Raw genomic sequence first — 27,309 nt, forward strand, 5'->3', positions numbered from 1 at the left:
TGTATCGAACAGCTGTGATATCGGGATGTTACTCTTATGGTCAGCAAGGCCACGTGAGCAAGGATTGCCCCAAGAAGGGCCTGATATGTTTCCACTGTAACCAGACTGGCCATAAAAGGCCGACTGTCCGAGGTAGCAGGAAGGGGAGGAGTAGTGGCGGTGTCTGCACCTGCTACATTGAGGATCACTGATGGCCGCCCTGTTAAGGCGGATGCCCCGACGGCGAAGAGCCGTGCGTTTCAGTTGCCTACCAAGGAGGCTCGGGCCGCGCCAAATGTTGTGGCTGGTACGTGTCTGTTATCATCTACTCTTATTATGTTGTATGACTTATGTGTACTTTATTCTTGTATAGGGACCTTTTTGGCCAATGGTATGTCTACTCATGTCTTGTTTGATTCAGGTGCTACCCGATCATTTGTGCCACTTGCGCTTAGCAAGAAGTTTGGGGACGCGCCAGGGACCTTGGATTCCCTGCTCGAGGTGGAGATTGCAGATGACCACACCTTTAGTGTTGTGAGGGTATATCAGGGTTGTGTCCTGAACGTGTTGGGCGAGAGGTTCCGTGTTGATTTAGTTCCGATATCGTTGAGACGGTTGAAAGTGATTGTCGGGATGGATTGGTTGGGGGCCAACGGGGCCATGATTGATTGCGAGCGCCATTTGGTCAGGATTCGAACCCAAAATGGGGGAGAATTGGTTATTCATGGGGAGAGGGCCTCGCGGGGACCGACACTCTGTTCGGCAGCAAGATATAGGAGGTTTTTACAGCAGGTTTGCACGGGATTTTTGGCTTATGTCTCGGATTCGAGAGTAAAGACCATAATGGATGTGGGCAGTGTACCGATGGTACAGGATTTCCGGGACGTTTTCCCCGAAGAGTTACCAGGAATGCCTCCGGAGAGGCAGGTGGAGTTTCGTATTGACTTGGTGTCGGGAGCCGCTCCGATAGCAAAGGCGCCATATCGGTTGGCACCACCGGAGATGCAGGAGTTATCTACGCAGCTTCAAGAGCTACTAGACCAAGGGTTCATTCGTCCGAGCAGTTCCTCGTGGGGAGCACCGATTCATTTCATGAAAAAGAAGGATGTATGATACAAAATGTGAATCGATTATAGGGAGCTGAACAAATTAACGGTGAAGAACCGTTATCCGTTGCCAAGGATCGATGACTTGTTTGATCAGCTGCAGGGCGCGTCTTGGTTTTCCAAGATTGGTCTTCGGTCGGGGTATCATCAGATGAGGATATACCGAAGATGGCTTTCAGGACTCGGTATGGGCACTATGAGTTTGTGGTGATGCCTTTTGGGCTCATCAATTCCCCAGCGACGTTCATGGATCTCATGAATAGAGTGTGTAGGCCGATGCTGGATCGGTCGGTGATTATATTTATTGATGACATCCTTGTCTATTCTAAGACCACAGAGCAGCATGAGCAGCATTTGAGGAAGGTACCAGAGACCCTGAGGGCGGAGAAACTTTATGCAAAGTTCTCCAAGTGTGATTTTTGGTTGTGGGAAGTACAGTTTTTGAGGCATGTCATCAATCAAGAAGGTATTCCAGTTGATCCGGCCAAGGTTGAGGCTGTGGTGCGGTGGGAAGTTTTGAGGAATGCATCAGAGATTCATAGCTTCTTGGGTCTAGCGGGATACTACCATAGATTTATTTAGGATTTTTCCAAGATTGTTGTGCCATTGACCCATTTGACCAAGAACATTGTGACTTTTCGGTGGGGTGCGGATCAATAGGTGGCTTTTAAGAATATGCGACGGAGGTTATGCGAGGCTTCGATTCTAGTACTACCCGAGGGGTTGGATGATTTAGTGGTGTACTGTAACACATCGATTTCAGGGTTAGGTGCGGTTCTGATGTAGAGGAGGCACATGATTGCTTACGCCTCAAGGGAATTGATGCTTCACGAGGTGAATTACCCCACACATGACCTGGAATTGGGGGCAGTGGTGTTTGCCCTCAAGATTTGGAGGCACTATTTATATAGAGTGCAGTTCACTATATATAACGATCACAAGAGTCTGAAGTATTTGATGGATCAGCAGAACCTCAACATGCGATAGAGGATGTGGCTGGATGTGCTAAAGGATTATGATTGCGAGATTCTATTCCACCCACGGAAGGCCAACGTGGTGCCCGATGCATTGAGCCGCAAGATGGAGGGGTCCCCGATTAAGAACATTTGTATGAGGATGAATATGATTTCGCCTTTGTTGGATATGATCAGGGAAGCCCGTGTCGAGGGGGAGAAGAAAGAGAATTGGAAGATAGAGAAAATTCGGGGACAGTATCCTTTGTTTGTTAAAGATAGCCGCAGATTTTTGATGTAATGTGGTCGGGTATGGGTACGAGTGATAGGGGGAGTGATGCAGAGGCTATTAGAGGAGGCGCATAAGTCCAATTTCTCTATACACCTAGGAGCTACGAACATGTATAGGGACTTGAGGCTGAGTTATTGATGGCCCTGCATGAAGTGTGAGATCGCCTGGTTCGTGGAGCAGTGCTTGACCTATAGGAAGGTCAAGGCCGAGCAGCAGCAGCCTCATGGCAAGGCTAGTCACTACCTATCCCTATGTGGAAGTGGGAAGAAATCACCATGGACTTCATCACAAAGTTGCCTAGGAAGGCAAGGGAAGTGAACACTATATGGGTGATCGTAGACAGACTAACGAAGAGTGCCCAATTTATTCCGATTTATGAGAATATATCAGTAGAGAAGTTGGCAGATATTTATGTTCGTGAGGTGGTGGCTAGACACGGGGTGCCCATGTATGTAGTCTCCGACAGGGATGTCCGTTTTACTTCCATATTTTGGAAGAAGTTCCATGAGGATCAGGGCACTCAACTAAATTTTAGTACGGTGTACCACCCTTAGACTAACGGTCAGAGTGAGAGGACGATCTAGACGCTGGAGGAAATGCTTCGAGCATGCGTACTAGATTTTGGAGGGAGTTGGGATACATACCTCCCACTGGTAGAGTTCTCGTACAACAATAGTTATCATGCTAGTATTGACCGAGCCCCATTCAAGATGTTATATGGTCGAGGTGCAGGACCCCCAGTGTGTTAGGACGAGGTTGGGCATCGGGTCATAGGGAGCACTGAGGTAGTGCTCAAGACTACCAGATTGATTCAACAGGTGCGCGACCGGTTGCGAGTTGCACTGAGACATCAGAAAAGTTATGCTGACCGACAACGTTCGGATCTCGAGTTTCAGGTGGGGATTTTGTATTGTTGGAAGTGTCTCCATGGAAAGAGATTATCAAGTTTTGAAAGAGGGGTAAGTTGGGGCCTTAGTTCATAGGCCCGTTCAAGATTACGGCCCGAGTGAGCAAGGTAGCATATCGCTTGGAGCTGCCAGAGGAGCTTAGTCAGATTCACAACACCTTCCACATGTCTCTGCTTTGGATGTGTGTTGCTGACGAGTCCGTAGTTGTTTCCTTGGATGACATTCAGGTGGATGGGAGCCTGAAATATGTCGAGAAGCCGGTCGCCATCTTAGATAGGAAGATGAAGGGTCTTCGGAACAAAGAAGTGAAGTTGGTAATGGTACAATGGCAGCACCGGAAGGGCTCTGAATGGACTTGGGAGCCGGAGGAGGAGATGCGGGAGTATTACCCCGAAATGTTTACAGCAACGGACTTAGAGGACGAAGTCTAGTTCAAGTGGGGGAGAGTTGTAACACCCTAAATCTGGTATGACTTGAAACCCTCAAGAATTTACATTTTAGCATAATTGGTCCTTTAAGTACGCTGGGCATACTTAAGTATACGCTTAGCGTACTATGCATGGCTGGTCGCAGAGGAGTTGGCCATATGCTGGGCGTACGTACCAGGGGCCCAAAACCCTAATTTTCGGATATGAGGCCTATTTAAGTGACCTTAAGTCCCTTGGACTTAACCTTAGAGAGCCTCCACAGCTTTACAACGTCCTTACACTCCAGAGAAACTTGTGAGACCATTTTGAGCTTTAAAAAGTGCATTTGTGGCCCTTTTAGTGTTCATTCCAAGAAGAAGCGAAGGTTAAACAAGCTTGGAACGAGTTGGTGCTTCAAGAACCTGCATCATAATCATCTTGCAAAGCTTCTAGAGGTAAAAGCTTGGATCTTTCATCTTAAATGTCTAGATTTAGCTAGGATTTTCTATCTTGTCCCTTTTGGTTGATTTTGGACCTCCATTTGTGAGTGACAAATCTGAGGTCCCTTGGTCCTTTAGTATCATAAAAATGGAGTCTTGATGGGAGTGTTGGCCTCATGCATGGGTTAAAGACCATGCAAAGGTCTTAACGGAGGTGTTGGGCGTATATGAGGCATGCAAAGGCATAAAGTTGCTAACTTCTTGGCCTAGGATGTCTTAACAAACTTAGATCTGGCTTTTAGATGTAAAGGAACCGAGTATTAATGCCACACCCCAAAACCGAAGGCCGAAACGTTCCAGGGCGGAGGACGTCATGAATATTGTAACCAATGTACATAGTAAGCGTAGTAAACACAAAACATTACATTACATAGAATTGTTACATTTGTTTGAAATCAAAGTGTTACAAGTGTTATACATATACATATCATATGAACAAAGGTTAAGACGAGTCTGATAAGCACTTCGTCTTCTCCAAAAGATCGCGGGTACCTGTCTAATGTGGACCTGAGAATACAAGCAGTTTGAAAATCAGCATAAAGCTGGTGAGTTCATAAGCGGTTTGTTTTCTGAAAATGTACAAGTTTCCTTTCGGTTTCTGAAAAAGTTATGTATCCAAGAAAGTCCCATATTTTTTATATGTAAAGTTTAGTCATCTGTTTTGTTACACGATTCTGGTTATGAACAACTGTTATCCCAGGAAAATCCCATATTTTCCTAAAAGTAAAGTTTAGTTACCCGTTTGTTACCTAGTTTGATTAAGAACTGTTTGTTATCTGATTTTTTACACACTCTAATTAAGAACAAGTTCAGTTATCCTAGGAAAAACCCTTATTTTCCTAAAAGGTTTGTGAAGTGTTATCGAATCTGAAAGTAACGTACAAGTATCTACCATACTTAAAATGTGTGTGTGAAGTTTCCTAAAAGTTTGGTTACCCTTAAATGTACATTAGTTTTAACACGTATATAAAACTAATAAATAAGTATAAAGCTTTCATAATCTTGATTGCGAGTTCCTTAACCATACTTCAGACTAGATATGACTCGGAAGGGGGCCAATATCTTTTATGACTTTTGTCACCCTTGAACCTTTCGGTTCGGCTGTAGCTAGCAGCCAGGTGCGGGATAGTCAATCCCGTATAGATCTATACACTCAAGTCACGCTCTCCATTCCGGAGATTCTGGTTACAAGGATAGTCCTCCACTCTCGTATCTAGGGGAAGTGTTACAAAGGACGTGTCTCCAATCTTAAGATTTATGAATTTAAAACTGAAATTATTAATACGGAAACCCTGTTTTATTGGTCCTTTACTCTCGTATCTAGGGGAAGTACTATCTAGGACCTGACTAAGTTCTAATGATGCTTGTCCTTCACACTCGTATCTAGGGGGTGTTTTATTAAGGACAATACAAAAGTTCTATGATTTCAAACAGTAATTGTGTGAATAATCAATTGCGAAGTATAAAGTATAACATTATATAATAAGAATTGAAATCGGTTTGAAAAACAACTCTGCAAGTCAAACAGTTTGTTAATATGTTTTCAGTTCTTAAAAGTATACAGATTAAGAAACCATTCAAACGAAATAATGAAATTAAGTACAAGGTATTCTTGTACTTTTGCTTGTATTCCCCCCCCCCCCCCCTGAAAACATTGAAAAACATTGAAAAAGGGTAGGGGTATGAACTCACCAGGCGAGAAAACGTGACATATTGGATGCTAAGTGTCGGTTTGGGGCTTGATAACGTGAGAGGTTCCTTGGTAATATGAAATGATATACAAATGTATCTACTTAGACTTTGAATCACTAATTAGATATGCTTATACACCCCAAGACGCGAAAACACTTCAAATCAAGTGTTTGGAGTGACCCAGGTGACATCTAAGGACGTATAAGGCTTGGATATGGAGTTTACTCCTCAAGAGTAAACTCATAAGAGGGTTTACGGCCCTAATGAACCTCTCCCCATGAGTTTACGGCCGTAAACTCATGGTGGGGTGTTCTATGATGCCAAATGGCCTTATATCACTTGGGAAAATTGGCTAGGATCAAATCTAGGGCATTGGAATGGATTAAACTCACATATGGACCATCTAATGGAGTTTACTGCACTAAACTAGGAGTTTACAGCCGTAAGCCCACACTCAATCCCTTGATGTTTTGGTGGTCCAAGGTCATTACAATGCACATAGGAAGGTTGTAGGGTGGATTCCATGGCTTAGGAAGTGATTGGGAATTGTATTAACCTTGGAAAAGTAGTTTACGGTCTAAGAAGATGTTCTTGGGAGTTTACTACCTTAAACACATGAGTTTATAACCGTAAACTCATGTTTTGTCCAAGATTCATGGGTTTTGGTGGTTGAAAGTTAAGCATACTAAGTTCTAGACCCATTCCTAAGCCAAACAAGGTGTTAAGGGCACTTTAACACCCATAGAATGAGTTTAAGGTCTAAGGAGATGAGTTTACGATCCAAGAATGTTCTTGGGCCGTAAACTCAAGCTTGTCCCATTTGTGTAAGTTTTGGTGCATTTCTTAATGGATTATAAGGTTCTATACTCTCATGGAAGCTTGTTGGAGGTGTTTAGGGAAAACTAACACCTTAAATTGAGTTTACTCCCCATGAATAGGTGTTTACGGTCCAAGCATGTGCTTGGGACGTAAACTCATGCTTATGCCTCAAATGATGAGTTCAAGGTGTTCTAAGTCCATGCAAATAAGTCCCTTATTCATATCTAAGCTCCAAATGAGGTTTGGAAGGGTTTTAAGGCACAAAACCCCTTAATACATGTGTTCACGGCCTAAGGAGGTTCCAGGACCATAAACACATGTTTATGTTCCTATTCCTCATACAAACCACGAATTTGAAGGCTAAAGGTGTTATACTGGGAGCTAGGATAGTTACCTTGATGATTTGGAGCTTGATTTGGATGATTTTGGCTTGATTTTGAGTTTTAGAGAGAGAAAGTAGAGAGAGTAGAGAGAGAGTGGAAAAGGCTTCAAATGAGGCTCTCTCAACTTTATATATGCTCAAAGTTTGGGACACGGTGGAATTCTACCCGATACTGACGTTACACGAGGCTTTTGGTCACACCCGATTAATTTACCGTAATTACGACTTAGATGAAACTAAATATTTTCTAAATGAAAATAGAAAATATTTTAATGTTTTAAAATGTATCTCATCACTTATGGAACCTAAATAGAAGTCGCAATTTAATTAATTTAAAACAAACTTAACGGAAAAATTGGGACGTAACGGCTTTATTGACGGAACCGGGTTACGACAACGGAACGAACTTCGGGTTGTCACATTATCCCCCCCGTTAGAGGGAATTTTGTCCCGAAATTCAAACTTTAGATGTGACTCGCGGATTTGGAAAGAGGACACGGATACATCTGTTCTATTGGATCATCACGCTTCCAAGTGAATTCGGATTCTCACATGGCATTTCGAGGAACCTTTCACTTATCGGAATACGACTTGTTTCATACGTTTAACCTTTTGATCTATGATTTCGATTGGTTCTACCATGAAGTTCAGACTTTCGTTGATTTCGGTCTCATCAAAAGGGATTACTATGGTTTCATCGGGTAGGCACTTCTTAAGGACAGAGATGTGAAATACTGGATGGATACTGCTAAGTTCTGAGGGTAGTCGAAGTTTGTTGGCTACGGAATCGATCCTAATGAGGATTTCGAAAAGTCTAATGTACCACGAGTTAAGTTTTCTGCTCTTTTCAAGGAGTACCATGTCTTTCCAGAGTAAGACCTCCAACAAGAGGGTACATCTTTCTATGTCAGAATGGTTAGGGTTTTGGTGATTCAAGAAAAATTCTGGATGAACTTGCAATAGTAGCCAGCGAGACCCAAGAATTGACGGGTTTTTGTGGGTATCTCCGGTGCCGACTAATTCTCTATTGCTTTGATCTTAGGAGGATTGCACACGTATGTCTTCATTATCTACTACATGACCAAGGAAAATGGTTCAACCGATGGGTATCACTACGAAGTTATAGTGATCATATCGAGTCCGACATACTGTCTACGGAACATCACTCTCATGGATTTGTAGCTGATGGTACCATGACCTAAAGTTTATCTTTGAGAAGTGGCTGGTTCTATGAAGTGGATCGAAAAATTTCATCTATTCAATGAAAGAGGATATCGGTTTTGACGGTCAACTCATCAAGCTGACTGGATAACTCCTGCATTTCTGTTGGAGCTAAGCGATACGGAGATTTGGCTACTAAGGTAGTTCCAGAAATTAGGTCGATGCGAAATTCAACCTGATGTTCGGAAAGAATTCTCGGAAGCTGTATAGGAAATACATTAGGAAAGTCACAGACTTCAAGGACCTTCTTGAGGTCTCTAACTTCCCTTTTCTCACGGATCACATGGGCTAGGAATGCATGACACTCCTTTCGGGGAAAACTCTTGAATTTTGATGCACGAAATGATACGAAGGTTGGAACCGAATTTATCATCGTAGATCATGAGGATCTGATTAGAGAGGAGATTGGGACGGATGGATTTTTCAATGCAAGGGTATCAGCACGATTGGGACTCAACCAGTCCATGCCACAGATAACATCAAAACTATTTATGGAAATTGGCATAAGATCAATGGATGAAAGATGGTCGTTCAGAGTAAGGGTACAACCTATGGATGTATCGATAAAGTTTTCTTTCCCACTGTTAGTCGTCTCGATGGTGAATGTTTCATTTACTAGTGGAGGGCTAAGATTAAGAAGATGTCTGAATGAATAGTTAACTGACTTTTCTTTTAGTACTAGAATCGAAAAGGATTGCAGGCGTAAGAGTTGTTGAGGAGGAATATACCTGAGGCGACGATGGGATCAGTGGCTGCCTTAACTTGTCCCATAGCTAGGACTCTTCCAGTGTTTCCAGTCGTTGCTGCCTTGGGGCAGTTTCGCTTAAAATGCCCGACTTCTCCACAACCATAGAAGGCCTGACCAATTCCCGCTCCAGAAGCTTGATTGGTTGATTGACTTGGTGTCTTGTAGTTTTTCGCAGTGTGACCCTTTTTGCCACGACTATTGCAAAACACCTCTAGACATGGGCTGGAAGTGAGGTGATGATATTTGCACTTGTCACAACTAGGGAGGGTTCCAACATGCCTACTGGTAGGTGTTCGAACTGAGGATCCAACAACATAAACAGTTGCAGGGGTAGTAGCAGCGTGAACTGCCACAGTTTGCTGCCTCTTCGAAGATTCCTGCGATGTCTGACTTTTCTTCTTCTTCCCAATTTTTCTTTTCTCGCCACTCCTCTCTGTCGACTCAGGAATGGTAGTTGCTTCCTCAAGGTCATTACTATGGTAGATTAAGGTTTGTGCTAAGCATTTGGCGATGTCATATGTATCCGGCCTTGCAGCTAACACGTTTCCTTTTGTTGGTTGGGTTAACCCCCAGATGAATCTCTCTATCTTCTTACTCTCCGGGGTAACCATTCCCGGGCAAAGTAGCGCCAAGTCATCGAACCTGGAAGTGTAAGAGGCAATATCGGAACCCTTCATCTTCAGGTTCTAGAGTTCGTGCTCTAATTTCTGCATTTCGCCCCGAGGGCAGTACTCAGCCAGCAGAAGTTCCTTCATGGCTTCCCAACCCATGGTGTTGGCTACAGGTAAAGTTAGGGATTTGACTCGGCCGTTCCACCAAGTCAGGGCTTTGTCGATGAAGGTGCAGGCGGCGAACTTTACCTTATCAGATTCTGAACAGGCACAAATTTCAAACATAGATTCGATTTTCTCGAACCATCGGGTGAGGGATATGACACCTCCAGTGCCATCAAAGGACATGGGTTTTGCGTTCATGAAATCTTTATAGGAACCCTCTTTTCAGTGTCCCTAGCTACCTTCCTGGTTTTGAGGCTGGGGACCACCTCCTGAACCACCAAGGTTCCTTTGAGACATGGCAACTGTCACCGCGGCAGTAACAACTGCCTGAAACATTACAGGATCAAATTGGGGAGGAGGTGGTGGCGGAGGAGGATTTTTGTTCTTTGAACTGGGTCTTTTTCTTGGAGGGATCTTGATCTATAAAGATCAGGAAAGAGAGGATGGTAAGTCCTCTGAATTGAATCAAGAGATATGACATATATTGAATTCTATTAAGCGATAAAGCAGGAATGAGTTATCAAAACAAATAAATTATCGCTAAAAGAATGATCGAGGATCAACGTTGGAATGGGGATTTCTCTAACGAAGCTGGCACTAGAAATACTCCCATAGTATTTCGTGATTCGCTGCGACAACGGCTCATTGTTTGGGTATTGGGTAAGTCTTAGGCATGCTGAACACTACAGTCACTCCCAAGCACATGTTGGCCGTGTCTCGAATGAATATAGTTGGCTAGGCTATATTGATCCTAGACACGACTACATAGCTGCTCAGGTTTAACCGCAACGTACAACACCCATTTACTTATGTTTTGTTCTACTTGAAGTTACGAATTTAGACGGTTAGGTATACTTATATACTTTTTGAAAATAATTATATTTTAGAGTATACTTTTAGTTCAAAGCACTTAGGCCCCTTAGTGTTTATAGTCTTATACCATGTAAGGTTTGGTATACTTAGTTCACTATAAACAAGGGCTCTAATACCAATTTGTCACACCCCGAAACCGAAGGCGGAAACGTTCCGGGGCAGAGGACGTCATGAATATCGTAACCAATGTACATAGTAAGCGTAGTAAACACAAAACATTACATTACATAGAATTATTACATTTGTTTGAAATCAAAGTGTTACAAGTGTTATACATATACATATCATATGAACAAAAGTTAAGACGAGTCTGATAAGCGCTTCGTCTTCTCCAAAAGATCGCGGGTACCTGTCTAATGTGGATCTGAGAATACAAGCAGTTTGAAAATCAGCATAAAGCTGGTGAGTTCATGTGACAACCCTATATTTTTCCAAAAGCAATGTAACACTCAAAAGTCAAATACAACGAAACTATTTGGAATCAACGAAATTAGCCTAAAAAATAAAGTGTTCAAATATCTAAATTGGGATGCATAAAACGTTAGATATCGTGCCAAGATTTCCAAAAACATAAAGAACATTCGAAACCGGGTTATAATGAAGAATCTATGACCACTCAAATATTTACGACACACCCGGTGAAACACTATTTAATGTAAAAAGTGAAATTCCAATAAAATGAATTTTAGCCTTAAGTATCTAAACAAAAGTTGTAGAGTTCGTTAAACTGTAAACGTACATAAAAAGATCGCCCAAATTGGACCTCGTATGAAGAAGTTACGAATTTTCTAAGTTTCGTAACAGCGGTAGAGAGCTAAAAACTCGAATTGAAGATCGAACGATATTTAGCTAATGCAACCGAAACAAGAGTTGAAGGTCTCCACAATAGGAGTAAGATGATAAAAAGACAAACAAAAACAGACGTCAGATAAAGAAGTTATGAATTTTTAACGGACTTTAGCAGTCTCGGCCTATTAAAAACATAGCATTAAAAATAAAGTCAAAACTAGCCGACGGAGTCTAAATGAAAGTTGTAGAGCATAATCTCACCTACGCGTGGATATAAATAACGCGAAAAACGGAGCTCGTACGCGAAAGTTACAGAATTTAGAAGATGGAAGCCAGAATTACGCCCAACGTAATTCAAGAGTACGCCCAGCGTACTCAGGTGCAGGGTCGAGTCCCATCGGCTGCAAGCTCTACGCCTAGCTAGACCCGAGTCGTAAGACATGACGCAAAGTTACGCCCAGCGTACTCCGGTGGTACGCCCAGCGTACTCGCGCCTTCAGCCCTATAAATAGAAGGCATAAACTCCGGATTTTGGCACACCTCTCTCAAAATTTCACTCACTCTCACACACTCTTACGTACCAGAGACCATCCCGACACCCTTGGTTCCACACTCGAGCCTCAACGAAGGTTTTACGCTACTGAGATCCCCGAGAAGCTAAAAGACGCAGCTTTCTGCAGTTGAAGTTCTGCTCAACTCTAGTCCCACTCTCTTCAAACCAAGCAAGTGAGTTTATACCCCTACTTTTCAAGTCTCTTCATGTTTTAGGGGGGGGGGAATACAAGTACAATATAAGAAAACGTATCGTTTTATATAAACATAAATGCTACATCTATCTTATTATATTTCGATACCAACATCTTACTTTACGTATAAAGTTTAGTATATCACCAAGTTATCTTCACCAAATGGAACACCCTTTTAGAAAAACTATAATGGGTATAGTTTGCGAACTATTCATATATTCATACGTATACATCTTGAAAAATGAATTACGTTCATCTAAAGTGAAATAGAGTCTTTCTTATCGTAAATCTATTTATACTAAGTGATGTGGGATATTCAACTTCAACGTACTTTTAAGTATGCATTTCAAGTCCTGTATTATAAGCCAAAATCTCTTAAAAGGAGCACGTGATACTTGTGTATAGATCTATATGGGATTGACGACCCCGCACCTAAACTGTTAGCTACAGTTAGACCGGCAGGTCTGGGGTGACAAATGTCATAACACTACAACACCTGAAGAATGTTTTTGCAGGCAGTCTGTGTCAATAGTATGGTTATAAGACTCACACGAAAGTATAAAAACAAGCTTGATTTACGAGATTCATACATGCATTCAGTATTTACATTATTTTGAGTACAAAACATATTTTTATCATTTAAGTACGAAGGATACTAACGCCCTCCAATCTTGGGAATTTTTCAAACTATATGTGGCAAATATTGGATTTTCTGAAAACCACGTTCATCTATTTTCTTCCAAAAGGACATACTTTTTCAGTACAATACACTTATGAACTCACCAACTTTATTGTTGACACTTTTTCGAAACCACTTGTATTTCTCAGGGAATCAGTGATACAAGTAACTACCAGCTTTTGAAGAAGGAACGCTAAAGGCGTTTATTATCAAACATTTTAAATCATCATATTGTTCAAAACGATACACGGTAATGTAGAAACTATATTTTTGGTTAATGATAGTCAGATTTGGGAAAATACACACTCTTACAAGAGACACACACACAAATACTAGATGCCTTGGTAGAAGGCTACCCTCAGTAGGAAGCATAGGGCTTTCTAGGATGTTCAAAACGTTTTCATACTTACATTTCACATACGTACAAATGCTTACATTTCATATACGTACAAATACTTACATACAAATTAAGACACTAAAATACTTATGATCTCACCAGCTTTAAAGCTGATACTCTCTTTCAAAATAACTTGTATCCTCAGGTCAACAGTAGATAGGTACAAATGCAAGGTTTAGAGAAGATGGAGCTCATTCAAGTCTCATCTCTCATTTTGATTTATACTTTAGTGTTTATTATAATTCGACAGAACACACTTGTATTAAAATTATATTATTAATACAATGGATGATGTTGTTGCTTGTTTACTACTTTTCATTGTTGTGATACTGTACATGACGTCCTCCGCCCCAGAACGTTTCCGCCGTTTATGGTTTTGGGGTGTGACAGTTCCCAAGGTTCAGGTTCCAGAGTCGCACTGTAGCTTCCAGAGTCTAGGGTTCCGAAGTGGCGAAGGCTTCCGGTTCGAAGTGCGAGATCTTTCGGAGCTGTGAGGACTTCTGAGACGAGATGGTCCAGAGCAGTCCAACAGTTCCAGATCAGTAGACTTCCGGAGCGAGATTGTCCGGGTGTAGGGATTTTGAAGCCAAGTCAGAAGGTTCCGAGGTAGGAGGTGTTCCGGACCAAGAGGGTTCCGGACTAGGAAGAGAGGTTCCGAGTGTGGATAGTGTATTCTGGAATGAGCTTGTTCTTTTGAGTTTTCTCCTTTCATTTTGAGTTGGTTTCGACTAAGGGAGATACATAGAGATATTTGGGAGAGATTTGAGATACATAGAGAGATTGGGAGAGAGATTGAGAGATATATATTCTTTGTATTATAACAATACATGGTTCATTAGGAACCATAGTGAAATCTTTAACGTGTTAGTACAAGTCTTACAATAGTTGATGTTTACATGAGGACAAAGCTTCCTAGCTAAAAATGTTAGTTGTGACAGATGTCATACGTTGTAGCAAAGTATGCAGGGATCTTTGAATACAAATTAATGACCTCAAAATTATCCAATATTTTTACCCATTTTCTATTGGTAGAGTTGGTCTAGTTTTGGGAGTCCAGTGGTTGGCCATGCTGAACATAGTCCAAGAAAATTGGAAAGAAATGTTCATGATATTTAGCATAGATGGGAAGCGATACAGGTTACACGGTGTCTTAACACGACCTCAAAAATCATCCAGTTTTCAGCATCTAGCTATTGAACCGGACACTAATCCCGAAATACTAGCTTCTTTGTAACTATTGTTACCAAGTATAATACTATTTTTGATAAACCACATAACTTACCCCCTCTCCGATCACAAACCATTCAATTCCCTTAGTTCCAAACCCAGCACGTCAAAACATTCAACTATATCAATACCCATTTTCTCATAAAACCGAGATCGAACACCAGGTTGAACAACTATTTACATTCAGGCTTATCCAACCTATCAATATCCCATTTTCAAGTCCATTTATATTTATCAAAAAGACTGACTATCGAGCTTTAAATAAAATTACTATAGCCGACAAGTACCTGATCCCAAACATTGATGAGCTGTTAGATGGGTTATATGGTGCTCCTATATTTTCTAAATTGAATTTACGTTTTTTATATTATCAAATACGAGTGTAGACCCAAGACATTGCAAAAACAACTTTTTGAACGCATTCGAGACATTATGAGTTTAAGGTTATGCCTTTCAGGTTAACGAATGCCCATGTCACTTTTCAAGCGGTTATGAATGAATTATTTCGTCCTTATCTATGTAGGTTTATACTCGTTTTCTTATATGACATTTTAATTTACAAATCTCACATGTAACAACACATGACCCATTTAGAGCATACGTTGAATTTCTTCAAGATAATCAGTTTTGGCAAAGTTTTTCAAAATGTTGTTTTAGACAACAGAAGGTGGTGTTTATCAGACATGTTATCAATTCAGAAGGGTTTCAAGTGGAACAAGAAAAAAAAGTCATTTAATCATGGCTGATCCTTACTATTGTTAAATATGTTCGTTGGTTTCTCAGTTTTACCGAGTATTGTAGAAGATTTGTGAGAGATTATGGATGTTAACCCACTGTCGCGCACGATTTAAGCAATTAATATTTATCACTGCTGGTTGCATTAATGGATAGCACAGGGAAGCATGGACGAATCCTCAAGGACACAACTTAATGGTCAATGCCTCTTTGCATAAGACACATACTATTCAAATACATAATAAAAGGGGAGGTTTTTAATTAATAACAAACTAAAATAGCAGTGAAAATAACTAAATGGAATTCAGCAATAAAAAAAATTCAGTTATGTTGCGAATTTCCTAATCATGCAATCAACATTGACCTAGTTATTCAAGATGCGTTCTATCTCAACTGGTATAGAGAACAACTAATAAGCTCCAGTATATTCTTTTTTATCTAGTTAGTTAACCAAAACAAGCTCTTTGAATTAACCCTAACTTTTTAATGTTTAATTAAACAAGTTCTTAATTACATCACAAAAGCAGCATTATAATCTATGTAAAATCCCCAAAAATATCCAATACTTCTCACAATCTCAGAAGCGTAAATGTATGAAATTTCAGTTCATATCATAGTTAAATCCCAACACAAAACCAATCTCGTACTTGTTACTTATTACCGGTTTACTAGAACAATTACATATTCTATTAACTTATTAACGAGAATGATTAAACCCTAATTAGGTGATCAGGCTAAGAAGAATCAAAATCAAACATTCATTAAGTGCAAAACTAAAAAATATAGATAAAATCACAAATCTAAAACCAAGTCTAATGATTGATTACATGAAATGTAATGATATGTGCATAACTGAAAACTAGGGTTTAGCCAGACATGGCTAAATCTAATAAAAATAGTAAATTGAAAAATTAAACTACTGAATCTTACTAAAATAGCTGAGAGACACGATCCAGAATATTCATATCTTCAAAAGTCGTTGAAATCATAGAGAAATCGCCGCATAAATTGTCTTTTTCGTCAACTGGAGCTTCAGGAATCGTCCAACCTTCAATCTAATCAGAGAGGCGTCCTATATATACAAGCCAGAGTCTCCAAGAGCAAGAAACCCAAACATTCGATCACATTTTTGAGAAATACGATAATAATTTCGAAGTCTTTGATCGAATTTTGCAATTTTGATTTTTCATGACTTTCTGAAGCTGCAAGGTACAAATTCGATCGAATTTATGGGCAAAATTCGATCAAATTTATGTGTTTTTCTACTTTTTCATAAACACGAAAGTCGTCTTAAAGTTTTTTCTAGCTCCCGGAACATTTTAAATCTCATCAATCGGAGTTACGAGTCATGAGATATGGTTAAAATATCGAAAAGGGGTCAAAGTTGTCAACAATATCTTTTATGCTTTAGAATGTAGCAATCTATCATCGTAGGATCAATTCAATCGAATTTCTCTTAACCAAAACAACCTCCAAGCATCCATTAGAATCCTTCATAAGTTTCAAGCTCCATTTAACTCCAATGCTCCATCAAACACATATGCAGTTGCTCCCAAAGTACTACTCCACTCGAATTATCTAAAAACAACATAAACACAAGAACAATACGAGAATTCTAACGAATGACATGAGTTGAGCATTATTTAAACTAATTACATGCAAATATGTAAAATATGATGTTAAATGTTAATAAAAATTACCCTAAAAGATGCATAAAATGGCATCTATCAATGGAATAATTACAAGACCACTCACAACTCTTACAAAGATAGATTTTTATGGTCTGAAGAGGTGTTGAGAGCTTTCGATATATTGAAACAAGCACTGTTATCTACAATAGTTATCCGGTTACATGATTTTTCAAAAAGCTTTGTTGTGGAATGTGACGCCTTATCTCATGGGTGGGAGCTATATTGTCTCAAGATGTCACACCCCCCCCCCCTGAACCGAAAGAAATCGGCGGAAATGTCTGGGGGTTTGGGTGACTTCGTCTTGGAATATCATCACAATGAATATAAATGAAACATGAAAAACACCATCATCATACATTCAAAATACAACCATCATTGTTTACATCAAGTATTGTATTAAACATTACATGCCATAATAGTTAATGTATGATGATACAAAATATGACAATTTCCATATGTTCCTGTCGACCTTTTTGCTTAACGATTCCCAGAGAATACAAGTTAATTTAAAAATGTCAACACATATAATGTTGGTGAGTTCATAAGCATGTTTGAGTAAAATGTTTTGTATTACTTTGTAAACACCAGAAAAACTTATATTTTCCAAAAAACTGTTTGAAATGTTTGTGTCCGATCTTGTATTAATGCATGTGTGTAAATGTTTGAAAATGTATAAAGTGAATGATCCCAGAAAATCTGATATTTTCTGTTTATAAAACGTTGTGGTCTTAACACCCTAAGACTGAGTACCAGTGCATGTATGTTACTGTGTTACCAAACTGTAAATGTATTACGTAAATTTTATAATGGAGTTAATTTCTCTGTGAGTTCGTTATAACCATACTTGATATGACCGATCTGCCCGTCATGACGTTTTTTAGGCACCGACTTGTTTAAGGTAAGGTTTGTCGCCCTAGACTGACCTAGTCTAACTGTAGCGAACAACTCAGGCGTGGGGTGTCAACCCCATATAGATCTATATACAAACTCCCGCTCTCCCTCCAATAGACTCTGATTATAACTACATGGGTTAAGGTTGTACGCTAGATAGGTACGGATGAATACGTTTCTCACAAGAAACTTAACTAAATTTACGCGAATATTGTATCACACTATTTAACGTAGTAAACAATGTTTTCCAAATATGTTGTGTGTATACAAGGCCCAAAGTGTATGTATGTGAATGTACGAAGTCACAAGCATGTAAATGGACCACAAGGGCCCAAATAAACATGTAATGTAAGTTCCAGGCCCAATAGCATGTAAAATGACAACTAAGGCCCACTAAACATGTATTGTATATATATTCCAGACCCAATAAGCATGCAGAAGGACAACTATGGCCCACTAAGCATGTAATGTATAATCCAGGCCCAATAACCATGCAAAAGGACAACTAAGGCCCACTAAGCATGTAATGTATATTTCAGGGCCAATAAAAGTGAGTTTAACGAATTTGACTCGTTTGTTATTGTAATGTTCGTTCTTGTTCAATCGTTTTCCAAAATGACATAAAAAGGGCCACTTTTGTAATATTGACATTTTTGGTCCATTAGACTAGAAATTTACAAATTAGTTTTTTTTTTTGTAAAATTGACTTTTTAGGTTCCTTAAGACCAAAAGTTTACATTTAAGGCTAGTTTTAAATAAAATGACATTTTTAACCAACTTTTGTCAAAAATATCATTTTTGGCCTAAATTTTATAAAATTATCATTTTTAGCCCTTATAACCGAAAAATAACATCTTTGGCTCAACTTTGTTTAAAATGACACTCAAGCCTACAAAAATCCAAAATTTTACAACATAGCCCAAAAACCGTGAAAGCCCAATATGAGGCCCATTTGTGAAAATTTACACTTTTAGCCCTTTTAAAATCATAAATACCACACATATCCATATTTATTCAAAATAAATCCTTTTTTGTCCCTTCAAAATTGTGAGTTATATAATAACTTCACTTTTTGATTATTTTGTCATTTTTGGCCATCTTATGCGATTTTCTTAGTTTTAAACAACCTTGTAATGTTTTAAACATTTTCTTTGCATAATAAGTTGTATCAAGTGTTATGTTCTACAATTATCATCATATTTTATCATATTTTCGAGTTTATGAAGTTTACAACACATAATCATAACATATATCATGAAAAACACACATAATCATGCATATACACATATATCCACACAAAACAACTTGCATTCTCCCCCAAAACATAATAAAAACCGAAAATAGGGGGTATGAACTCACTTTGGTGTGTTGGATTCGGTTTTGATGAAGATTTTGGAGGAGATTTCAGCCTAGATCCTTCCTTGAGATGAGTTTTCGAGCTTATGGGTTTATAAGGAACATGGATCACGAAATGGGGTGTTAAAAGAAGTAAGTTTATCATGAACATGAAGTTAAACATTTTGATGATAAGTAACTTACCAAGAATGGATGGTTTTTGATGAAGTATTATTGGACTCACACACTAGCACTCACAATTTTGGAGAGGGAAAAGTGAGAATTTCTTGAGAGCTTAGAGAGAATTTTTGTGTGTTGAAGTTTGGATGAAGTGTAGAGAATAGAGAGGGGTCGAGGGTAAGAAGAGAGAAATAAGGAGAGTGGAATGGGTATTACATGGAGGATTAGGGAACTAATCCTAGAAGTATGTGATGTAATTAGCTTGGAAATCCAATAAATAAAAGAGAGGTGTCATCCTCTAATTAATCCCATAACATTTTCTTTCTTTTTGTGTATATATATATATATATATATATATATATATATATATATATATATATATATAACCGAAAGTGGAGATGGGAAGGAAAGAAATTTGGATATTGGGCTAGTTTTGATAATACTTGAAATTATAAGGCCCATTATGAAAGTTTCCGGCCATTTGGTCCCATATGAGGGTTTACGGCCCAAAAATGATAAAGAAATGGGTTTACGGCCCAATAATGTTCAAGAAAGTTGTTTACGACCCAATAAGGCCCATGAAAATGTTGTGGGACATTTTAGGCCCAATATAGCTCAAAATGCTATAGCTTCATGAATGTGGGTCCAATTAGAGCCCAAATAGGGTTCCTTGACCCAAAATAACCAAATTGAGAGTGTACTGGCTCATTAGGCCCAATAAGAGGATCATGGTTCATTTTGAGTTTGAACCGGGACATTAGGGTTACAAACCCATCGTTGAATGTGTGAAATGTATTGAGTTAGGTTTTGGACTTCACGAGTGAGTTTTGATTCAAATGATTGTTTTTGGAATGAGTATTTATACATAACATCAACTTAGTTACAAGTTACACAAGAGTTGATTACACGAAGACAGAATTTCCTAGCTAAAAATGCTAGTTGTGACACATGATCATCATCCAATGGCTTATTTCAATAAGGGTTGTTCTCATTCTAATAGTTTCAAATCAACTTATGATCGTGAATTACTTGCATTAATTTTAGCGGTATTGGAATGGAATCATTACTTGTCGGGGGCCATTTTTTATTCACGACCTGACCACAACATGGTTGGCAAATTTGTTGTGATCTTTTGATTTGAGCCGAACTACGGTGTAACTAAGGTCTCAGCACGACGCAACGGGTAGCTGAGTCCTGCGAATGTTGTCTTCTCGCTACCACGGTGTGGCCAGGGTTTGGCCACGTTGGGGCGGCATGATTGTTGACTTTGACTGTTGATCATTGACTTTTGACCAATGTTGATTTTTTGGTTAAACTTTAGGGTTTCAGTTCATATGTTAGAGTTTGACCTTTGGTTACATGTCTAGGTGGTTGTTATACATGTCTCCACGTTTTGAGAGTTGTAGGGATTTTCCACTTGTTTGTGAGGCGAATATTCTTAGTATATTACTTATATTATATGTTGTATGTGAGTTGTTGATAACACGCGAGTGTTAATAACCAAAAGAGAAATTAAATATCCTCTTACCTTTTGTTCCTATCAATCCTCCTACCTAATTAAATGGTGAGATGTGTAGTGTCATATTAGTATCTTAAAATATTATTAAATGGGCATTAAATGTTACACATGTCACCATTTAATTAGGTAGGAAGATATGTAGGAAAAAAGTAGGAGTAAATTTTATTCCTCTATCTAAAATTGATGTATATGAGTTGCTGAAAACTCGGGGTTGCTGATAACCCAAATTATTGTATTTGAGTTGTTGGTAACTTGAGATTGAGGCTGAAGGGAGTGGTGCCACGCTCCCTCATGAAACCGCAGTAACATATAGGTGCCACCTCACTCATTACCACAAAAGTGTGGTCTCATACCACACCCAAGAAGTGGTGTCACACTCCTTTCAATTATTTTTATTTTTTAAATAAATAAAATTTTTAGTTTTAAATAAAAACAAAATATTTCATTAATTAAAATTAAAAACCATTATATTACTTAAAAAAACCTAGGAAATTAGAAATTAAAAAATTAGATAGTTTAAACGTAGAATTTAAAAAAAAACACACATCAAATAATTAAAACTTGAAAAACAACTAAAAATTAACCACGATTAGTGTAACGTTTATTGACGTCTTCCTTCATTTGCAAAACGACTTGAAGCGCATCCTCAGTCAAATTCAACGTGTCAATCGATAACACTTTCATGTCACTGTCCATTTGTTTCCGACTCTCTCTATTCGAAGCAAGTTGCAAATAAATCGGTTGATCGAGTGAAGGTCTTGGAGTTGTGAGTTTTCTGGTGAATGTTTTTTCGTTTGTTTGATCTGAAGGATGACATTTTTTGGGCTTAAAAAGAAAGAAGACAGTAGAATGTTGAAGACGACAAAACGTAGATGAGTTTTTTTGGTTAATTTATAAAATATTTATAGTAGTGTTAAAAAATAAATAAATAAATAAATATTTAAAAATTGACCGTTTTCAAATGGTAAAACCCAATCAAAATCGAACGTGGATCGCATCCGCAGCTGCTGAGACCGCGTCTAAACCGTACCCACTGAGTGGTGCACGTGATGATGTGCACGGGCAGCACGGCTAGACCGCACCACTCACTCCGTTCTCATAACAGGTTTGGGTTCAAACCCGACATATCTGGTTTAAAACAAAACCTCCCCACGAAAAATCAAAATCCTATGATCAAATGTCCGCCAAGACCAGAACCCTCACCAAGCTGCTAAGTTCCGGCACCACGCACTCCCATCGCAAGTCGAAGAACATCACCCGTTCTGCCGTCACCAACACCTCGTCTATCGCCTCCGCCGCCAAAGACACCCTAAAAAACTATATACGAGTTGCCAGCGCTGCAGATTCTTCTTCTTCATCATATCTTAAACCACCACGATCAAACAAATCTCCATCTTCCAAGCCTCTAAGTGAATTGGCAGTTGAGAGCAATAGGGTTGGCACTTCGTCTTCAACTTCCGGTACTTAATCGTACTATATCTGGATAATGGAGAAATATAATATAATTTTATCATTAATATATGCTGTGCGGCAGATTCCTTTGCTAGGTTTTCCCATGTTTACAAACTGAAACTATCAAATGAAAGTGTTAATTTGAAATCATGTGGTTAGAACACAAGGAACACATGATACTTCTGACCCCCTACTTTTGATTTAGCTAATCTAAAAAAATTGATGTTTAACGTGTTCTCTACCAGATTCAAAGCGAGATCTTTCCAGGCAACTCCATTCTATAATATTCGGTACATATCTCATTGTTAGTCTACTTAATTTTACATTTGTAAGGCTGAACATGTTAAGTTTCATCTATGTTCGTATACCACTTCATGGTTCTTCATTCTTTTTTGTTACTTATCATAATAGAAATGTTGGAGATACAGATGAGTCGCCAGATTCTAAAGAGACCTGTGATTATGATGTCCAACCTTCGGCTGGTCTTTTGGATATACCATGGGCGCCAACCCTAATTAACAGCACCACATCACTGCGTCGCAAAGATGTAACACGGGAGAGGAAGCAAAAATGGGTCTTCAAGTCTACTCAGGGCACTCGTTTTTCCAGGCTGACCAGATTGTGCACACGTAGGCTAGGGGCAGATAATGCTATTAAAGTTTTTGGTAAATTGGGGCGTCAAACTGGTGTTAAAGAATTTAATGCTATGATAGAGGTATGCATAGAGAAGGCTAGGAATACAGATGATGAGGATACTGCTTTGGAAGAGTTCCATAGAGCTTATATGGTTTTTGAATCTATGAGGGAAAGTGGTTTTGAAATTGGTGAAGAAACTTATGGTCCGTTTCTTCTGTTTATCATTGACATGGGCATGGTTGAAGAATTTCACTTCTTCTGTGAGAACATCAAGAAAGAAAATCTGAATTCTCTTTCAAGACTAGCTTACTATGAGATGCTTTTATGGATAAAACTAAATGATGGAGATAAGATACAGATGCTAATTACAAATGCAGATGGTAGTGATGAATCCAACTTTAATGAAAGTTATTTGGTAGCCTTGTGTGAAGGAGATCGACAAGAGGAAGTATCATTTCTTTTAGAAACAATTGACATAAAGAAAGTTTCCTCAAAGGAGAGTATGGAAAGGATTTTTAAATCATTGGGAGGGCTTTCTTTGGAGACCCATGCAAAGAAATTCTTACTGGAACTCAAAACTGATGGTAAGCTTAAGCTCATCATTTAAAGATTTTCTTGAAGAATCTAAGTTTATGTTTGTAATGATTAATGAAGAATGATTTCTTCCCTTCTTTTTGGGTATTTTTGTTTTTTCAAAATACAGGTGAAACTGGGCAAGATCTGTCAAACTTGATCTATTGCTATGCAATGAGTATACCAAATATTCAGGTCAGCATTTGTCAAAAATATTTTGTAAATGTATAACATTTGATTGTTACCAACTCTTATTTACTGATTTTGATTACATGGTTTTAACTTTTAAGATTGAAAACATTGTTACAAAGTTCAAAAGTTTGCAAGCTGAATTGAAGGTTTCATCTTCATCCGTACCTTATGAAAAGCTTATTAAAACCTGTTGCAGCTCAGGCGAGGTGTGAACAATACCTTTAATCTCATTTGTACTTCTTTTTGAGTAAGGATATATCTTTTTTCTATGTACTTTGAATGTTGCTGATAGTTTATTATGTTCTTGATTGAGACAGGTACATTTGGCCATTGATTTAGTTGAATCTATGTTTGAAGAAGGGTTAAATGTTCGAATAAATACAATCAATTCCATACTAACAACATGTGATTTGAGCTGTGAATATAATTTGGTATGTTATTAGCATGATTAAGCTTATAAATTAGAAGTAGTTTAGATGAATGATGAATAATTATTCAAACTGTATGACAGGTTCATCGCATAAATTCCATGATAAATGATCATAACATACATCCGAATGCCGAGACCTTCAGAATTATGATAAGCTTGTGTGTGAAAATGAAGGATGTAAGTGATCTTTTATTTGTTGTTGCATTTGATTTATGTTTTTGTCATGTTGAATCCCAAGCATTTTAAAATACCTTTGCTACTTATTTGCAGTTTGATAAGGCATATAGCATAATTGGAGATCTGGAGAGATTGAATTTAATTCCTACTGCTAACATGTACAATGCAATAATGGGTGGATACTTTCGACAGGTTAATTTTCTTATTCATCTTTGTGTTGTTTTATTTTGACTTAATGGGAACAAGATTTAATCCATTGATCTCATTAAGACCTCATTTATTATTTCACCCTTCCATTTCCCTAAGCTTTTTGTTTTTTGCAGAAGAACTTTCATAAAGGACTGATGGTTCTTAAACAAATGGACAAGTCAAAAGTTAAACCTGATTCTCTTACTTTCAGTTATATATTAGGCAATTGCAATAGTGAAGATGATATCATAAAGGTAATAAAATTTGCTAGTTTCTATTTGATGTTTATGTATAATATTCATGCTCTGATTGGTGATGCTTTGTGTAGTATATTAAAGAACTGGAGGAATCAGGAGTTCAACCCACAAAACACATTTTCATGGCACTTATAAATGCATATGCAGCTTGTGGGTTGTTTGACAAGGCAAAGCAAGTAAGCTTTCCATATACAAATATAATATAATATATTTTTGTGGTTTAACCCCTCCCATACTTGTGTTTTTGTGGTAAAACTGTTGTATTTTGATTTGTAATCCATTTGCAATTGCAGGTTCTCTCAGACAAGAGAATTGCGTTTCAAGTTGTGAATGAAATGAAAAGTGTGCTGGTTTCTGCACTTGCCACAAATGGTCAAATGGCAGATGCCCTAGAAGTTTACGATCAACTTAAACAAGTTGAAGCAATTTTGGAGCCAAAATCAGCTATATGTCTTATTGTAAGACTAGAGTTCAATATATATATATATATATATATATATATATATATATATATATATATATATATGTCTAATTGTTGTATGTTGTTTTTTATAGGTAGGTAGGTAGTTAATAATAGTTATAAATGTTTGAATCAGGAACATCTTCAATCGGAAGGCGAATTAGACAGATTACTTCAGCTGTTGAAGCAATTAGAGGATTCAGAACTTTGGCATGATGGGTGTGCCAGAATCATCTTGTATTGTGTTCGATACAAGCTTTTAGGGTATAATGATGATAATAATAATAATAATAATAATAATAATAATAATAATAATAATAATAGTATCTGTTCGTTTGTTTGTTTGTTTATGTTTATTTAATTATTGATGATAAGTTAAACTTGGTTTAGGCCAGCTGTTGATTTACTGAAGCAACGAATGGAGAAGTCTTCCACCAATGAAATGGCTTCTGAAGTTCTTTTTGACGAGGTTTTCTGCTTGCTCTCTCTCTCTCTCTCTCTCTCTCTCTCTCTCTCTCGATCATATCCGAATTCCCAAAGGGCTAAATGCAAGAAATAGAAACATATTTTCATTTATCTGTTGAATATAACATTCCACATTCATTTTTTATTCTATTACAACATGGTATTGTGAAAAAGAATGTCATATTTTGATTGGTAATGATTATGGTATTGATAATTGAATTGAATGGCAGGTGTTTTATGAGATTGCTGTGATGAAACCAAGTGATGTGCAGTTTGGGTTGGATCTACTTAAAGGAATCAAGGAAGAGATTGGGATTCGAGCATCAAGGAAAAGTCTTGATTTTCTTCTTAGTGCTTGTGTCAATGCCAAAGATCTCAACCGTTCTTTTTCTGTTTGGAAAGAATATCAGACAGCTGGCCTTCCATACAATGTCTTAACTTACCTAAGGTTAGCTTCTCCTGTTGTTTCTTTTTTATTTTAAACCAGTTAACTCTTTTATGTGTAAAATGATTTAAGTGTAGATGACCAACCCATTTTATCCATAATAATCATCATTTTAAACATGTAGAGGAAAAAAAATAAAAAACAGTTGAAAATTTAGTGTCTTAATGTATTAAGCCATTAAGTTGATAAGAAACAACCTCTTAATCTATTATACATATGTTTTGTTTTGCAGGATGTATCAAGCGCTTTTGGCTTCAGGAGGGCATAAAGCTGCAAAAGTTTTGTTAGGAAATATATCGGATGATGACTCACATGTGTGTGATGTGATTAAAGCATGTCAAGCGACATATGGCATATCATCCTCCTCCTCCTCAGCCCTTGTGGAGAAGAAAAAGAAAAAGAAAAACAAAAAGAAATCAAAGTAGAATGTGAAAAAGCTTTACATTATATACAAGATGGGGGTGGGTATTGGGTTGGGGTTGACTTGATTCTCTCTCTTGACCTAAGGTGCACCTGCATTGCGCTGATCTTGATTCTTCAAGTAACTGTATATTTCAGTAGGAAGGAAATTGATTCGTACACCATGACAGATGAAGAGGGTAAGTAGCTAGTAGTAGATTAATTGTTGTAATCATTCTCTTAAGAATACCACTTTAGTTTTAGCATTAACATCTACCTACCCTGTTTATATGGAATTCTAGGTTTCATGATCAATCATTAAAAAAAAAAACTGTTGATGACATAGATCCCTCGTCTCCATAGACCTGATTCATTCATTTGAAATATAAGTAACCAAGCCGAAGCACATGTAAAATGAACCGAAATCTGAAAATGGTGGATCGGGGGAACCAAGAACCGGACCGAATACCACTAATTGGTTCCGGTTGTGGTCTGGTTTTTTGGTTAAAAAGTTCATCCTTACATACATTGATGTAGATAGGGTTTTTGAGTCCACGATTATTATATTAGTTTAAACTTTAAAATAATATGTGAGTTATACTAATTGTACTTTTTATTTTGAGGAAATTACAAATTTAGCCAAAGTCCCATTACTTTTAATGGCTTGTCACAAAATAGCAAAAAGTGAACCATTTTCTGAAAATATTTGACGAAACCATAGGCCATAGGTGATTTGCTATTTCATCTTCTTGGACCGCAAATTTGGCCCATTGTCGGACCATGGGTTTT

The 27,309-nt window shown here is 38.1% G+C and overlaps 1 protein-coding gene across 3 annotated transcripts; it reads left to right on the forward strand.

The window, feature by feature from the left end:
- Nucleotides 1-21,963: 21,963 nt before the first annotated feature.
- Nucleotides 21,964-26,863, forward strand: LOC111914381 (pentatricopeptide repeat-containing protein At4g04790, mitochondrial). Of its 3 annotated transcripts, XR_008224210.1 has the most exons (16): nt 21,965-22,305; nt 22,543-22,587; nt 22,726-23,517; nt 23,637-23,701; nt 23,797-23,904; nt 24,016-24,129; nt 24,210-24,305; nt 24,399-24,497; nt 24,629-24,748; nt 24,823-24,927; nt 25,045-25,209; nt 25,348-25,475; nt 25,602-25,680; nt 25,907-26,124; nt 26,354-26,720; nt 26,823-26,863. XR_008224210.1 is itself a non-coding variant. In XM_052764126.1 (15 exons), exons 1-15 carry the CDS (start codon nt 22,023-22,025, stop codon nt 26,544-26,546), a joined length of 2,610 nt encoding a protein of 869 aa, XP_052620086.1. In that variant the 5' UTR covers nt 21,965-22,022; the 3' UTR covers nt 26,547-26,863. The 3 variants fall into 3 exon arrangements, 2 of the variants coding, with proteins under 2 accessions (XP_052620087.1, XP_052620086.1); XM_052764126.1 differs by having other exon boundaries at nt 26,354-26,863; XM_052764127.1 differs by lacking the exon at nt 22,543-22,587 and having other exon boundaries at nt 21,964-22,305; nt 26,354-26,863.
- The last annotated feature ends 446 nt before the right edge of the window (nt 26,864-27,309 follow it).

The sequence above is a fragment of the Lactuca sativa genome, chromosome 5, assembly GCF_002870075.4.
Source record: "Lactuca sativa cultivar Salinas chromosome 5, Lsat_Salinas_v11, whole genome shotgun sequence".
In the NCBI taxonomy this organism is placed as follows: domain Eukaryota; kingdom Viridiplantae; phylum Streptophyta; class Magnoliopsida; order Asterales; family Asteraceae; genus Lactuca; species Lactuca sativa.